Below are 16,645 nucleotides of genomic sequence, written 5' to 3'. Positions count from 1 at the left end.
AGGGCTCTGGGCTTCAAAGAATGAGTCATGTGAAGTGACTTCTGCTGGGAAAAACATTTCTCTTGTGCTAACGTAGTTTTGAATTACCTTTTTGTCAGATAATTTTAGTTTGAATGGATTTGTTCATCCAGTGGTCCCCAAAGAGAGAAATTGAAAATAGAAGCTGAGAAACAGAAAAGCACATTAGTAAAAGGTCATTTCTGTTTGGTGGCTATGACACATCAGCCTGTTCCCTTGAGTTTGGTGTGCTGATCGAGTCACCGCTGTCCTCTAACCAGAGTTAAGCACGTGTCTGTACTTCTGTGGTCCTTCTTTTGTCATTCATCACCTATACCCTCCACCCGCAGTGACTCTCTATTAAAGCAGCCAAAGAGGAGTACCTTACGCATTGTTGTAGTCATTTATAGGGGCTGCTGGCATGTCCCTTCATGTACCTGGGCTGCTACTGCTGATCACTCCCCTCAACAATTAGGGTGGGCCTGATTTTATTGTTTGAGTTCAAAGGTGTCTAGATTGAAGAGGGGATTAGGGGATTTCCCCCTCCTTACCTTCAGACTGATCATTTAGTGTTGAAGTGTCTTCATGTGCACAGTGTAGAGGCACAGTGCCAATACATCTAAACTGCCCAGGTCTGTCATGAGCAAACTAGCACGGGATTTGAAAATAAGTCCACATGACCTTTGATGTGAGGACTGGAGAACTATGGTCGCAACGGAGAGAAGCTGGCTGCCAGATTTGCAGAGCAGAAGACAGATTTCCAGGGAAAAGATGTGCTAACCAGATACTAATTAGTCCCACTTTCATCAGTGGCCAAACAGCCATGTTAAAAACAAAGGACACAGTGATGGGAGACCCCACCCATCTTATTACCAAGATATGCACTTCATGAAAGGACACTGATCCATTATCGCCCTACTTTTAATTGCCTCACTCCCACACGCTGCCCCAGTCTCCCCAGTCTTGGTTTATCCCATTCTGGACCCTTCCTGCCCCTCCCCTGACACAGCCTCAATAAAATCCATTCCCAAGTTGCCATCTAGAAGAACGCACGGCAGTAGAGACAGTGCGCAACGGCAGATGATGAAGTTATGATACTCCGAGTTGATAGAGGACAGTGTGTTTGACTTACCCACATGAAGGAGGACCCTTTTTGAAGAGAACCGCATCTGCAGCTTTATCTTTCGACTCGTCAGAGCCGCGCGTAAAATTTGGGTAAAATGGTGACAAGCGCCTTGGCGACAATAATGACCCTCCTGTCTTGGTGTTACTGCGTGTTGTCCATGCAGGTCGCCTTCTCCAACTTTTCCATAGACAACGAGGTGCGCTCCAGCTTCATCCAGCGGCGGCTGCGGAGCCAGGAGCGCAGGGACATGCAGCGGGAGATCCTCTCCATCCTGGGGCTGCCGCAACGTCCGCGGCCGCACTTCCACACCAAACACAACGCTGCCCCGATGTTCATGCTGGACCTGTACAACACCATCTCTACGGACACAGGGCCACACGGATATTCTTACTACAAGCCCGTTTTACCGACCCAGGCCTCCCCAATGGTGACCCCGCAGGACAGCCGCTTCCTAGATGATGCAGATATGGTGATGAGCTTTGTCAACCTCGGTAAGTTAACTTGTAGACTTTTGGAAGTCCTTTAAGTTTTTTCGTTAATTCAAAGACATTGTGGGTCTGACTTGTATTAGATGACATAGACACACGGAGTGTCTAATAGCTTAGAAGGATTATAAAATGGGATTTTATGACTTTTTATTACAAACCCTTTTAATGTGTCTGTGATATCAGTGTCAAAATCAAAACTCTGCTCCAGTTTTATCACCAGTGGCCACAAAATAATTCCATAAAAATATGGAACATTTAAGAAGTTATCTTTTAAGTTTAAGGGTTTTCTTGGCAAACCACCCTCACCAACAAACAACATTATCAGATTATGTTGTATAGGGGCAGTTCTATCTTTGTTATCTGAGTCAATCACCTTAAGAGTCATGGTTTCAAATGCTTTTTACTCTGTAGTCAAGTCCTTCACAGCCACTACACTACAACAGAGTGCATTGATTAATTGTGTGTCATTGTAAAAGACTGTGTCTCTCTGACATTGTGGCTTTTAGGTCACTCTCTTCACTTGAAATCAAGCATTATGCATTCCAAGCTGTAAATGTTATGACAACATGCCTGTATCCGATTTCACCAGAATCCCTTCAAAGCTCTGGGGGGCAGGCTTTAGCATGGCTTTGTTTCGCATGACTAGGAATTGAACAGGCATTTCTAAACCCCTGGGGAGTGGGAGACAAGTTGAGTGAGATCAAGATACAAACTGCATCAAAACTCATGTTATTGCTGTTGTAATCTCTGCTTTCTCAGGTGTGCATGCATTCCTGTATCTACGTCTGTTTGTGTGTTTGTTTGGAGGGTGTAAATCATAGGGGTCACAGGTGAGAGTTTGGGCTCACTCAGACATTATTGAATTTGTAAAAGGCTCCTGCCCTTGGTTCCCTTGGAGATCCTACAGCAGCTCTGATATCACTATGGTGAAACAAGCAGATGGCATGGTGCCTGTGGCTCTTATCCGGATGTGGTTACTTCCAAAACCAACCCTTGCCTTGTTTACGGTCCTCTGCTGCCTCAGGGCTTCGACGAGGGTTACAGGTCAGCATGAGGAGAGGAAGTTTGTTCATTTCAGATACGTCTCCAAGAAACCTTTGACCATCTGTTTGTTTGCCATTGAGATTGAAGTGAAGCCTTTAAATGAGGAGCCGTGTAGAGTTCTTTTTTCAATCAGCCTTTAAACCTGTAGTTCACTGGTTCCCAACCCTTTACAACTCATGGTCCACTTGAAAATCTCAAAAACGTTGGCAGCCCACATCCACCCATAGCAATACAAAGGCCAAATAATGCCTTCTCAGAGCACTTTTTATTTTAATGAACAAACGATCGAACATTGAGGACTGCACTTAAAACAGGGGAAACTCAATTTTAATTTTATCTTTGGTAGGTGGGAGATCACTCGTCAATACATCTGTCTCTTGACTTTCTTTGCTTTTAATTCTTTGGTCCGGCCAGCAACAATATAGAAGTTCCTATCATTGGCCATTGGCTATTAACAGTGATGGGCCAAGAAAAAAGAAAAAAAAAACAAGACAAATACAAGAAAAATACAAGAATAAATAAACCACGCTAATCATTTTGTTTTAAAACATAAAATATGTATATGTACACACACACACACACACACACACACACACATACATATATATATATATATATATATATATATATATATATATATATATATATATATATCATTGTGTCACCAAAATAGTACTGCTTTGCAAATGATTTGTCGGCCCACTTGCGATACCTTCACGACCCACCAGCGGGCCCCGGACCACAGGTTGGGAACCACTGGTGTAGTTAATACTAAACATTTGGAAACCATAAAAAAAAAATCTAAAATGCATCACATAACATTTTATGTCTTCAGTCGTGAACTTCTAACTGACAGCATTTCGCTAATGAGATCTGGAAACATTGTTTCTGAAAACCAATAACAGATTTATGTGGTCCCACATCTGAAGACTTTGATTATAAATAGGAAGGAGGAAGAAAAGGACACAACGAGTGTGTATTATTTCTCTGTCAAGCTACCACGGCCTCCTGTGCTGATGATTGGTAGAGTTTTTAGTTTATGCTCCCACATTGGGCTGGAGTGGCTCTATCTTGGTGGTCCCTGGATGATCGCTTCAAGACCGAACTGGGTTGTTTCCTTTCCAAAGACTACAGCTTCCAGTGTGAGGGAGAGTTGCTGTAGTGCTGTTCACCTCCTTCTCCCAGTGAACCCAGGTCCACAGTGCAGGTGGACAGTGCTTTAAGTCGCTTATTCACTTATTTTAAATAAATCAGCCACATTTACTCAGTATCTTTAAGTGAAATTAATTACATTAGAGGGAAAGTTAAAAGGAGGTATTCAGACCCTGTTTTTCATTTGTTAGATAGTATTTTTAGAGGTTGTGTACACATACTGTAAAGTCTACACACACACTCTGTATATCGCATCACCGCACACATGCTCATACATGTACATGGCTGCATATGTTTACTGCTGTTGGCATGCCAAACCACAGGTTGTACTCCAGAATCACAGGAAAAAGCATTAGTCTCATTGTCATGCAACATTACACAACGCAGCTGCTATGGCACTGCACGTTTCTATTGTGCATTTGCTCATACAGAAAGGGATTGAACGCACTGCTGAGGCCTGAGTTTTCTGTTGGTCTTATCAGTCATAGCAGCTCTCTCTCTCTCTGCTTTGCTACTCCTCACGTCGGCCTGCTCGTTTACTGCTGCTCAAGTCTTTGACTGAAGATGGATACACAAGCGCTCAGCATGGGCTTTTTTTTTGCACCGACCACAGCACACCTGCAGAGCATGGGAAAAGGCTTAATGACCAGAACTGTCACTGGCTTTCATTTTTTTTTAAAACTGAGTGCAAAATGCTCTCCCAACAGTCGGAAGAATGACCGTTTCATGAAGAACAGAGGGAGTATTGTGTTTTTCAGAGCGAGCAGGAAGAAATGTGTTTGTCCTGCTAAGCTGATCTGGAGGTAGCATAAGGAGATCATATGAAGAATTTCTTTTGCTCCGCCAGAAAATCTCATTAACCTTCTCATTATTTGTACATCCATGTGCAGAATAATTGCTTTCGTTTTACTCCAGTTGTAATTGCACCACCTCCCTTGATGGAATAACTTTCACCCCTCTACACTCTGCAACAGATTTATGATATGGTGCAAAATATGTGGTTATGATAATCTGAAGTGCACCAGTTTAAAGTATAAAATATGTTGACAAACTAGTTAACACATGCAGACGGTCAATGATTTTGAAAGGGCAGAACAATATTTACCATGAACTTTAATAAATTAAAAATCATACACACGACAAAAGAATAAACTGATGCACAGTTATAACATACAATAAAGCAGTTATTGTTGTTTCTGTGCAGACATTGTGATGCATCCTATAACCACCCACGCTGATTTGTAAAAAAAAAAAAAAAAAAAAAGCCCACTTACTATAAAATAGCAGTAGGTTAATGATAGCTCCATGGCTGTGTGGCCCCGCAGTGTCAGAGGAAAGCTGAAGTGTTGAAATGCCTCCCAGAAGGAACTTTGCATATCTGAGGTCTGATCTCTGCAGCTAATGGTCTCTAACGTAAACACACCAAGTCCTTACAAGCAATTATTGCTTTCATAAAAACACCCCTCGTTCCCTTCCAACGTTTAATTGCGGTCAAACAAATGACTCGCAGGGTTCAGAATGCACCACTCTTAACGACAAACGGCTTGTGTGTGTTTTTGTGTCATTAGAAGTGTTTTGACTTTGTGTGAGTGCGAGTGCTTTCGTGAAAAAAAGTTATGTTTCTAGTGTTGGGGTAATGTGTATATGGGTGTCTGCGCACTCAAACAATGGTGGGCCGTCAGGAGGGAGGGAGGGTGATGTCATGATGATGTCAGGGTGTATGCCACTGGGCAGGATGTGTTTAAAGAGGCTAATCGCTGCTCTGCACACACCTTCACTAGAGACCTCCACTGCTCTTTCCAAGGACAAACACATTGACTAACGCTGTAAAAACACAACAGTGGAAAGCTTCAGGGAGCTTTGGGGTCTTTCTGACCAGCGTTCTTCTGGAAACTCTGAGTGTTGAGAGCTTCAGCTGGCTCAGGGCGGGGTGGAAACCCCACTGTGCCACCCGCTGCTGCTGCTTCACAGTATCCTCTACAATCTGAATGAAATCACTGCATAGTAATACATGGCAAAATGATCAGGGGCGTGTGGGTGGTACAGGCTCTGGTAGTTAAGTCACACATGAATTTGTGTGGCTCTCTATACTTTACGTGAGTGTGTTTGTAAAAGCTCACTGGCTGCTGTGGTTTTCCGGGCAGTGCCTTAACAGGCCTTTTCTTGTGGTCAGCACATGTGTGCAGTTTAAACAGGCAGCCAAATGCAGCCCTGAGTACGTTTTTCTCCCCCGCATTGGCATGTACAGCAGACTTGACTTAAGTGATGTTTAGATCAATCACTTCACTCACGGAAGCCGGATTTTTCCTGTTTCTGACGGTGCCTCAGAGATGTGGGCAGAGCGACACACATCAGAGAATCCTTTGACTCGGCGACAGTTTTGACAGATATTGCAGCCACTGACTGGTTTACCATCTGATTGTACTCAGCGGTTGGCTTTTTCCACGCATGTACAAACTTTCCCTGCGAGGCTCAGAAATATTATTTTACTCTGAGTGTATGTGTGTGTGTGTGTGTCAGCTGGGGAGAAAACAGTCAACCATTAATCACGGCTGTATCACAGTTGGGTAGAGCACGGTTGGAGAACTTGATGAAATGCAAGCCTCAATCAATCGTTGATTTACAGCTTCTGAACTCAGTCTCTGTGAGAGAACCACCTGTTCTTCAGATCTGCTGTTTATATCCTCTTCTCTTCCTTCTCCTCGCAGTTGATCAGAATCAGGATCTTCTTTACCAGCAGCACCAAAGAGAATTTCGTTTTGACCTGTCCCGTATTCCAGAGGGAGAGGCCGTCACAGCAGCAGAGTTCAGGGTTTTCAAGGATTTCATCCAGGAACGCCAGGAGAATGAGACATTCAGAGTCAGCGTCTACCAGGTCCTGCAGGAGCCTCAAAATAGGTATGGGTGTTTTATTTTCAGCTCTCAGTCATTTTACCATGTCTCTGCTGGTATTTACCCTTGACTTGCTTGATCTTGTTTCATATGTGTCACCTCGATGTAGTGTTTTTTGAAACTTGTTTAAAAGCATATTTCCTTATTTATCTCTGACAGTATCTAGCAAAGCTGAATAGTTTTGGTTTCATATTATTTTGAGATACGACCCCCAGTTCGATGGTGGTGAATAAAATGTTGGTTATGGTGCTCTCAGACTTGCAAAAGCAACATGACTCTCCAGAGGCAGTGTCCCCATTACTCTGGATAATTCACAGAACACAGTGTCAGTGGTTTTTATTAGGACTATGTCTTTAGTAGACAGAGTTTAGCTCACAGAGAGGAATGTGATTTATCCTGTTTGTAGACACATTGCCGGTGAATTTGAACCATGTTAGTGTTGTGTCTTGTCAGTTTGTTGGTCACAGTCCACTTCTCAGTCCAGACTGAAATATCTGAACAATTATCGGCTGAACTGCCATGAAACTGTTACGAACTTTTCCCACAATGCCACCATAAAGTTGACGCCTTAATTTGTCCAAGACTGACAGATGAACAAATACTGCTCCTGCCAAACTAATGACACTCCCATCAGCCTCAGCTGTAATTTGTATTTAGTGCTATTCAGCTCATGTTAGCATGCTAACATGCTAAATTAAAATGGTGAACATGATAAACCTTATATCCACTTAACAGCAACATGTTACCGTTTAGCTCAAAGCACTACTGCGCTAACGTACAGCCTCACAGAGCAGTAGCAGTAGCAGTGGACTCTGAGACACAAAATGTAATTTTTGCAGTCACTGCTATCTAATGAAATTCTATTTGTCTCTGTTATATTTGAATGGTGGCAGAAACCTGAGCATTTAAACCATCTTAACATGAAATCAAAACTCTCCTCATGGTTTGATATCACTGTAGGTAAGTGAGGAGATGTTTTTTTGTAATTTAGGTGAACTGACCCTTTAAAGCATTTTTCAAATTATCTTCCAAGTCTTCATGTTGGCTGGATGTGTCGTTGCTACATATGATTATCCACTTATGCTAATGACACAGTACCAATAGAGAGGCTGAGTTTAAATAAACAGATGATGCTACTCTGTGTTTTTCTGTAAAAACTGGTTGTGAAGCTGCTGAATGTGCACACAGATCTTTCTGCACCGTCTGTGTCTGTCTACATTTCCCCGCAGGTTATTTCTGCTGATGTTAGTGTCAGCACTGTGCCTGTTTACACAGACATTCGTGTCAATGACAGAAACACGGTGGCTCTCTCCAGAGCATGTTCACTCTCACACAGTCAGAACAGGACAGTCCCCCGGAGACTTGCATTTATAACACACAGCTCTGACCACAAATAACACTCTCAACCCTCAAGACATAATTTTACTCTCCGTTACACAGGTGGTTATTCCTCCATGTTCCTGTCAGTCTGCCAGCCTCTATGCCACTCTCACACTGCCTCTTTGTTTTAAAACATGACAGATCTTCTGCTGAAGGATAGTACTTCCTCCTCTTCCTCATAAATGAAAGCTCCACCATCCAGCCACATAATTGAATCTCAAATTAACCTGCCCTCCTCAGCCTGCAGGACAGCAGTGAGCAGAAGGAATCAATAGATTAAAGCCTTTCATCGGTGACAGTGGGGCTGACGATGGTGTTAAGTGCAACACCATTGTCATTCACAGACACACAGAGGACCACTCAATTCAGACGAGCAGGCAGCAGGACTGAAAGACAAGACGTCTGCCTGAGAGTCTGAATCTCAGTCTGTAAACAAAGCTGTTGTCTGGGAAATCTGCCCTTAAGACAACACATCAGTGTAGGATTTTTCTTCTTGGAAGATAAAGTGCTTCTTTGATAATGGGGGAATACATTGTTTTTTTTTTTACGCTGAGCTGACACAAAATTCAATCTTATTACATTTTAAAGTAGTTTGTCCTTGTGTGGTAATTGTCTTCCTGTATTTGTCCTTTCTGCTACATCAGATGATGTAAACCAAAGAAAAGAAAATACAAAGGAGACAATAGCACATTTTCTCTTGTATTTTCTGTTTACTTTTTCTAGCTCTGTACAACAGCACATGTTTGATTTGAAATGAAACAATGGCTTTATTATATAGTTCTCTCTCAGTTTTACTTTACACTTGAGTCACAATGCAGGAGCTGTGGCCCTTTTTATATATAACTGAATAGTTTTCAGTGACAACATAAGGGGACAAGTTAATATGAACATAACTAAAATGATCACGTTTAGTATCATGTAGTTGATGACTGTCTGAAGTCTACAACCCTCAGACATTTGAGGACATTTGGACTGTGGTGATGCTCTAACAGGCCTGTACTGCAGCCATACTCACTTCTTCCTTGTTTCAGGGCTTTTTGTCTCCAGTCTGGTCTTGAGCAAATGAAACACACTCTCATTTGGACTGAGGTCAGGAGTCTGACTTCCAGTGTTTGGCTATAAAGCCTCTTGGATGCCATTAATGTATTATTTTCCTGCTTCTTTGCCTGAAAACTGGGGGAATGTGTATAAAAATGGTTACGATTCCCCCACAGTTGTCCCAGTGTGGATGTAAACACATTCAAACACAAGGCTGAAAGTTAGTTGTTTAATCCCAAAGTTTTTGTTTCACTTCAAATCCAATCTGCTGCTAAAACAAGTTGTCCTAACACGTTCTTTCTACACTGTAGATATCACAGGACCACACATGTAGTTTGGGATTCTTAACCTATTACATAGTCATGTTTTATAATTTGCACAACAGCTACCTATTTTCCTAAGCATATCACATGCCTTCAGGTTGTTTTCATAGCTTCCAGACAGCCAATGGGTTCCATTCATTTCACTAAGGACTGAAATCCAATGCACAGGAGCTTAAAAACAAGAGGTGCTGTAGTTAAATGATCACAATGGATGTCTTGTCACCACTACTCGCAAGCAGGCATGGTTGAAAGTCTTACTTCCAAGGAAACTTCAATGAATGAGATTTGAGTTTATACCAGAAAAGCATCTGCTTCAACAATAAACGCATTTTATTCTCTTCCCAGTGAAGTGGAGCTGATGCTGCTGGACCAGCGAGAGGTTTGGGCTGCAGAGGAGGGCTGGCTGGTTTTTGACCTGACCACCACCAGTAACGTCTGGCTGGTCAACCCAGAGCAGAACCTCGGACTGCACCTGGTCTTGGAGGACAGCCACGGTCAGTCGCTGCAACACAGTCATGGGCTGGGATCCATAGCAGCCGCAACTGTCTAAAGACTGGTCTTAGTCTTGAGCAATGATCTATAGTTATGATGAATGCTCTTTGAGTCCTGTGGTTAAAAGCGACACCACATATTGAGTAAATCTGTGTCTCCTTAAACTCTCTTAGAGTTTAAGTTACAGTTGTGGTTGTTGTGGTTGTATTAGGATGAATAAATGATTGTTTAGTAGAAACTCAGATCTGTGTTATTGTCATATTGAGTGGTTGGTGGAGACTCTTAAGTTTTGTTTCCCCTGTCTCCCCCTGTAGGCCAGAGGAGGAATCCCCGACTAGCAGGGCTGGTGATGGGCGGTGCGCCCCAGGACAAGCAGCCCTTCATGGTTGTCTTCTTCAAAGCCAGTGAGGTGCGTTTCCGCAGCACCCGCTCTGCCCATGGCAACAAAGGTCGCCAGTCTAACCGCTCCAAGCCTCAGAGGACTGTTCAAGATACACTAAAGGCAGTGGAGGCTGCAACAGGTACCTGGACCCTTAAAGATTCACTTTCATATCACTATAATGACTTTGACCTCTAAGCTTATAATATCATTTACATACTTGTAATACATTTGTGTGTACTAACCACCTTCAGATAACCTTGGCATCTCTAAAGAGGGATGTAAAAAACATGAGCTGTATGTCAGTTTCAGAGATTTGGGATGGCAGGTATAGTTCAGCACTTTTGTTTTATACAATTTTGGTTTCATTTCATCTAGCTTCATGTCCAGAAGTGAGAATTTACTGGTTTTTACCTGTGGTTTTACTCTGATTCAGGACTGGATCATAGCACCAGAGGGCTACGCAGCATACTATTGCGAAGGGGAATGTGCTTTCCCTCTGAACTCATACATGAATGCCACTAATCACGCTATTGTGCAAACTCTGGTAAGTCCCAAACAGCCCCTGATGACGAGCACTTTCACTACAACCTCAACTTTCTGTGAGGACTGATTTATGCTTCTTCTAACCACAGGTGCACTTTATCAACCCGGAAACGGTGCCCAAGCCTTGTTGTGCCCCTACACAGCTGCATGGCATCTCAGTACTCTACTTCGACGACAGCTCCAACGTCATTCTCAAGAAGTACCGCAACATGGTGGTCAGAGCCTGTGGCTGTCACTGATCGCTCATCCCCCTCCTTTAAGTTTTGCAAATCTGGAGAAATGGTTAAAAAAGGCAGAGGTGGAGGAAGCAGAGACAAGACGATTGACTGCCTCGTCCCCAGGGTGCTCCTGCCACAGAATAAGTTTTATTCTGGGGGACTGTTTTTATGACTGACAGCTGAGCCACCCATGCAGTATTAACCACTACCACGGCCCAATCAGAACTATTGGTCACAGAGAAAGGATTTTCTTTGTTTCCTTTTAGTCTGACTAGAAAAATGCACTAAAAAGACTCTGTGTGGAGTTATCTCAGAAGCTCAAACAAAACACGGATTGCTAAAGACATAATGTTAAAAGTTTCAAGCATTTTCCCAGTTTTCAGAGGTCCTATAATGTGCTACACATAACTGCGTTTAAATTCTCTTGTGACTTCAGGCAGGAGAATATAAAATGTTGCCTGGGTAGAAATGTGCATTTGATAACGCCTTACACAGCCCATAAAACTTTAAATTTCCACCTTCCTGTTGAACCACTGCACCTTGTCTTTGGGAACAGCTGGATGAACTTCCTGGTCAGAACAAACCTCACTCATGTTGAAGTGGTTGCTCAGCAGGCCAGTTGGACCAGGTCAGGTGTAAGACATCTGGCAGCTTGTGTGTATGTGTGTGTGTGTGTGTGCTGCTGATGTAGAGGAGCTCAGTGAAGAATGACAGCCAAGACTGTTAATAACAGTGTGTGGGATTGAAATCTCTGGCTGTTGGACCTAGTTTCCTGGTGCAGACATATATCACCAGGCCTGTGAAAGGTATACAGTCTGCAAGATGTCAGTGATTCATCTTCATGACACGAACATCAGGGTGTGCACCATCACCCCCGACCGCAGCTGCCTCCTCGGAGTCAGAGCAGAGCTGCAGGTGATCAAACAGAGGCTGTAATTTTATTTTGTCAGATATTAGTAGTTGAATAAATGGAAAATATCAAACAAGAATCATATGTGTGTTTTTACCTTATTTGGCCTCAATAATGCTCTTTACAGTTGCATTCAAAGCACCTTCAGCCAGTGAATTAAACTAATGTTGAGACTGAAAGTTCAATATTGACATTGGAAACGGTAGTCGCCAAAACAACTTCTCCACAAGGTTCATTTAGTAGCTGTTTCTCTTCTGCTTTTAATCATATTACACAATCTTCCTCAGCAGATGGAGGAAATGAACTACAATTCCAATGTCACGTTTCCATTTTTCTCCATACACTGAAGAAGGTTGTGTGATGTGATCAAAAGAGAAAGAGAAACAGCTACTAAATGGACCTTGTGGTGCTTTGTCTCCTAATGATTTAATGTCTCATCTTTTTTTGTAAAACTAATTAACAATATGCACCGAATTCTACACGACATATTTATTTAACAGTGAGAAAACAGTTTCACAAGTTAACAGCCTAATCTGTTGTCAGGTCTACAGCAACCTGTCTGCCTTAACTATGACGTCGTAGCTGAGTCTACATTGTTCACATTTCAATTTTTTCCTATTCAGTTGTTTAAGTGTAAATTGTGTGTACTCAGAAGAAAATAACATCACAGTCCGGACACATGATGCTGTACACTGACTCCTGATTGTGCCTTTCAAGTACTTAGAGTAACACAAGCGTTTCCACTCCTAAAATACACATTAGTACAAAAAGCAAAGCACATACTTTACATAATGTGGCAAATAAAGGCATTCATAGTGACATTCACCGAGAAGCTGAAAGCTTCCATCAAAGCATATTACATCACAGCCCACACTATTAAAAACACACAATTATATCTGCCACCGCAAATAGAAAATAGAGGTAGAAGAGTAAAACTAAATCCTACTGTTACAATCAAATATGGTGTTGACTGTAAATGTGAAATTCCCTCTCAAACCATATCATTTGTGAGCAGGGAGAACCCTTATATGATATTAGGCAGAAGACATAAACTTTAAGACGATATCGTCAGTGAATGACCTGAGGGACTCTTTTTCTGTGCTTTTTAAAGAACATGGGCTGATTCTGTCAGGGCTGCTAGAAAGACTATGAACCCTCAGATTGAAAACTAAAACAATATTCCTTGAGCCGTCAAGATCTTTCTCAGATTCACTGTCACTGAAGCAGCTCCCTGTGGTGACGTATCTTTACAGTTTAGCTCTCCACTTTCCCTCCAACTTTCTCTCTTGAATGAATAAGGTGTAATTCTGTTTTATGAGAGACTAGGCAGAGATCAGGCGCACAGAAGATGCAATGTTTAAAACTCTGATTCAGCTCACATAATCAGTGTTTGATCCCTGACTTACCTTGAGAAATATGTGCTAATATAACCTCTAGGGGATCCTGAGACTCAAGCTTACCATTCTTCCTCAGCTTTTACTCCTTAGACACAAGTAGAAAAAGACAGTCAAGCACAGAAAAGAGGTAGAAAGACAGCAAATATAGGCTAAATGTAGCAGAGCTTAAAAGAGACCGACTTGCTCACTGCCCATAAACCACTGACCCCCTTCACTGCAATTAGTCCCTGAACCTCTCAGCTCAGGGGCTGAATAGTGTCTCCTCCGGACTGCCTCTGCTCCCTTCTTCTGTCCCCCTGCTGGCAACTGTGGCCCCGGGGGAACCTGTGGGTGTGATACCTTTACAGGCTCACACCCTCTCTCTGACTTCATGGGTGAGGTTTTTGGCTCCGGGGCGGCTGACGGTGTAGGCTGTGGAGCTGACACGGGCGTGAGGGTCAGGCAGACGTCCCCCACGCTGAGCTGGCGGCACTGCAGGCCACAAAGACGGGCAGTCCTCTGAGGGCTGCAGGAAGACCAGCCCCGCCCACGCACAAAGAATGGGTACTCCACATAGACGTCCACCAACTCCTGGCAGAGGGAAACACATGTACACACTAGAGGGTGGTGTTGTTACAATTTGAAGAACCTATTTATGTTTTGTGCTTACAGAGAGGGAAATGAATTATTTCAGATTTTGTTGAAAAAGAAAACAATCTCTGGGAACACTGGGTGGTGGCTGGATGCGATGCTGTCAGATTTTTTTATTACAACCACTTTTTAAAAAATACTACGATTGAGGGTAAATTCTGCATATGGTAGGATTATAGCTTAAAGGCCAATTCATGGTTTCCATGTTGGCATGAAAGCAAGGGTCTGGGTGACACACTTTCATCATCTGCCCAAGTGCATGTTCGGCCCATAAGTGAGCACAGATTCTCATTTCTTTAGACTGTTTATTTCCCATCCTTGGTCCTGCTCTTGTTAAGCGGCTGCATACACACTGTTTTCTATTTTTGACTTTTTCATGTTGCTCAGCCAAATACACCAAATAAAGGAAAGGCTGGTTCTTGCTGTCAGGAGGTCATCTTCATGTTTTCTAGTGCGTATTTGTGAAATGTGTCTGTGTAAGCATACACCCCAAATTGTAGAATTAGAAGTGCATCTGCTTCTGCACTCTGCGCCCGTCTGAAAACCATGAACTGGCCTCGAGGCTGGAATTCCTCAATATATTTCTCTGTTGTGGACAAATCCCATAAAAATTCACACAGTACTCTCTGACCTCCGACCCTCTCTGTGGTACTCTGCCATAAGTCCAATGGTTCTCACTGAAAACAAAGATATTTACAAATGGGTCTTAAATATGTAGTTCAATTAAAAAAAAAAAAAAAAAAAAGGCTCAATAATTTCCTGGGCACTGTTTTTATAGCAAATGTTACTCATACAGAAGTACATGGTGCATTTGTTGGGGATTATTTTCAGCTGTGGATTAATACATGTTTTTTGTATTAGTATTTTATGGTGCCAAGCAACAAGTCAGTGAAGTGTGGCTGATTCATGTATGATTATGTAAGAAATACTATTTTATGTTTTATTTTCGCTGGATGTGTTCACAGTAGAAAAATATAAAATAAATATACAGACATTTCCTCATTTGAGAACAATTTGAGAAGATTTAATTTGATACATTTGCTCTCTATGGTTTAATCTCATTCAATCAGTGGTATTTATAACTGATGGAATAAAGATTGTGTTTATAGTCACTAACATATGACCTGGATGAACATTTGGCACATATACTGCTTAAGAAGAAAAATGACAGCTACTTGTGAAGGCTCTGCTCTGAATGAAGTATATTACAGAGTGATTTTCCGTTACCTGCGACTGATGGTCGTGAAGCAGGATGAGGAGGCGTGAGATGGAGGAGGAGGAGGCTGAGGGGGAGATGCTCTGCACTGTGCAGCAGTTCAGACGCAGGTCTGGACAAGCCAGTGATCCCAGCAGGAAGTCTTCTGTCTGCAGGTGCTCCACTCGTCTCAGCCGCCCGTCTCTGAGCTCGATCAGAGAGCCGGCCACAAAGTGAGGGAGCAGCCAGGGGAAATGGTTAGGAGAGGAAGTGGAGGAAGTGGAGGAAGAGGAGGAAGAGGCGTGCTCGGAAGAGGCCAGAGGAGAGGATCTTACTGTGTCCTCTTTCATGGAGGTGTATGTGATGTTTGTCTTGTTATCGCCAGGGAAGGAGTGTCCAGAAACAGGATGTCTGACAACGTTTTCTGATTTGTGCAAAAAATCACGTTGGTCCTCTTGTGGAGAGTGAGGTAGGTATGTGCTCAGCGATGGAGGACTTGCTTTTCCAAACCTGGGAAAATACTCAGCTTTCCTGTCTCTTCTCCTCATGTATGGTCCTTTATTCCTGCCACTGCTCTGCCTGTCTGCGTCCCTTAATGTCTTCAGCTGCTCCCAGCCATAGCCTCCACCTGTTCTGTGAAAACCCTCAAAGACCAGGGAGGTAGGGCTGAATCTGGAGGGGTGGTGTGGATGTCCCGGGTGAACTGCAGGAGTGCCAGATAAGTGGCTGTGATGCTGATAGTGGTGGGAAAAGTCCCATCTGGGGTGCAGGGGGTTAAACTCTCTGCACTCTGCCCAGCCATGATGCTCCCTGAATGCAGACAGCACATGAGGCTTGGATCTGATGGATGTGTGAGTCTGAATCCAGGGCTGGTAGAGCGCAGGAACCCGTCTTGGCACTGGCTGAAAGGGGCCTGTGTGTTTTGTCTTGAACTCGCTGTGGCTCTTGTAAGGGTATGGCGCCTTGAATGTCGTGGCGTCACACTGCTGTTGCTGTGATGGCGAGTTCGGTCTTTGGTCCCTCTTTTTCAGTGGAAGGCTGTCCCTGTCGGGGACTAGGATCGGGTTTGTTGTGAAGCTCATTGGCTGACCGTGCCTGTCACTCACACTGGCACTGCATGGTCTCCTGCAGAAGTTGAGGAGGTGTTGTGATCATATGATACAGACTCCATTAGTCGCTTGGCAAGCTTTGCAGATAGTCAAGTCCAAGGTTGTCACGATCTGAAAAGTAGAAAAAAACAAACATTTTTACAAACAACTTTACATCATCACAAGCAACATGTCAAGCTGAGGAAAATCACTTTATCTTCCATGGAGCCTCTCTCTCTTTCTCCATCTGTCACTTTCTCTCTCTCTCTTTAAAATATTGTTGATAAATGACAGAATTTCCCCCTCCCTCCTGAATGTGCCACCTGCTGAGATCTGTGCCTGGAAGTGTC

General features: G+C 43.1%; 2 protein-coding genes across 2 annotated transcripts; one reads left to right on the top strand and one right to left on the bottom strand.

Annotated features, from left to right (window-relative positions):
• Window positions 1-635: 635 nt before the first annotated feature.
• On the top strand, window positions 636-11,900 carry LOC139631087 (bone morphogenetic protein 7-like). The gene is made up of 7 exons (XM_071495052.1): window positions 636-1,614; window positions 6,516-6,705; window positions 9,786-9,934; window positions 10,247-10,453; window positions 10,566-10,639; window positions 10,748-10,858; window positions 10,947-11,900. Exons 1-7 carry the CDS (start codon window positions 1,218-1,220, stop codon window positions 11,094-11,096), a joined length of 1,278 nt encoding a protein of 425 aa, XP_071351153.1. The 5' UTR covers window positions 636-1,217; the 3' UTR covers window positions 11,097-11,900.
• Window positions 11,901-12,097: 197 nt separating this feature from the next.
• LOC139631086 (uncharacterized) lies at window positions 12,098-16,424 on the bottom strand. The gene is made up of 2 exons (XM_071495051.1): window positions 15,240-16,424; window positions 12,098-13,952 (listed from the first exon to the last, which is right to left on the bottom strand). Exons 1-2 carry the CDS (start codon window positions 16,287-16,289, stop codon window positions 13,548-13,550), a joined length of 1,455 nt encoding a protein of 484 aa, XP_071351152.1. The 5' UTR covers window positions 16,290-16,424; the 3' UTR covers window positions 12,098-13,547.
• Between the last annotated feature and the right edge of the window lie 221 nt (window positions 16,425-16,645).

This window comes from Trachinotus anak, unplaced genomic scaffold, assembly GCF_046630095.1.
Source record: "Trachinotus anak isolate AG129_WGS33_773 ecotype Australia unplaced genomic scaffold, CSIRO_AGI_Tana_v1 ptg000013l, whole genome shotgun sequence".
Lineage (NCBI taxonomy): Eukaryota > Metazoa > Chordata > Actinopteri > Carangiformes > Carangidae > Trachinotus > Trachinotus anak.
The sequence above is the reverse complement of the archived record's forward strand: the minus strand, read 5'-3'. Positions and strand labels throughout refer to the sequence as shown.

What these genes read in the sequence shown, in the direction of transcription:
- LOC139631087 (XM_071495052.1), top strand. Translation starts at nt 1,218, where the DNA reads ATGGTGACAAGCGCCTTGGCGACAATAATGACCCTCCTGTCTTGGTGT. An exon ending in GATGAGCTTTGTCAACCTCG is followed by an intron (nt 1,615 to 6,515) that starts GTAAGTTAACTT and finishes TTCTCCTCGCAG; the next exon opens with TTGATCAGAATCAGGATCTT. An exon ending in GGCAGTGGAGGCTGCAACAG is followed by an intron (nt 10,454 to 10,565) that starts GTACCTGGACCC and finishes AACCACCTTCAG; the next exon opens with ATAACCTTGGCATCTCTAAA.
- LOC139631086 (XM_071495051.1), bottom strand. Translation starts at nt 16,289, where the DNA reads ATGAGCTTCACAACAAACCCGATCCTAGTCCCCGACAGGGACAGCCTT. An exon ending in TTCACGACCATCAGTCGCAG is followed by an intron (nt 13,953 to 15,239) that starts GTAACGGAAAAT and finishes TCCCTCTGCCAG; the next exon opens with GAGTTGGTGGACGTCTATGT.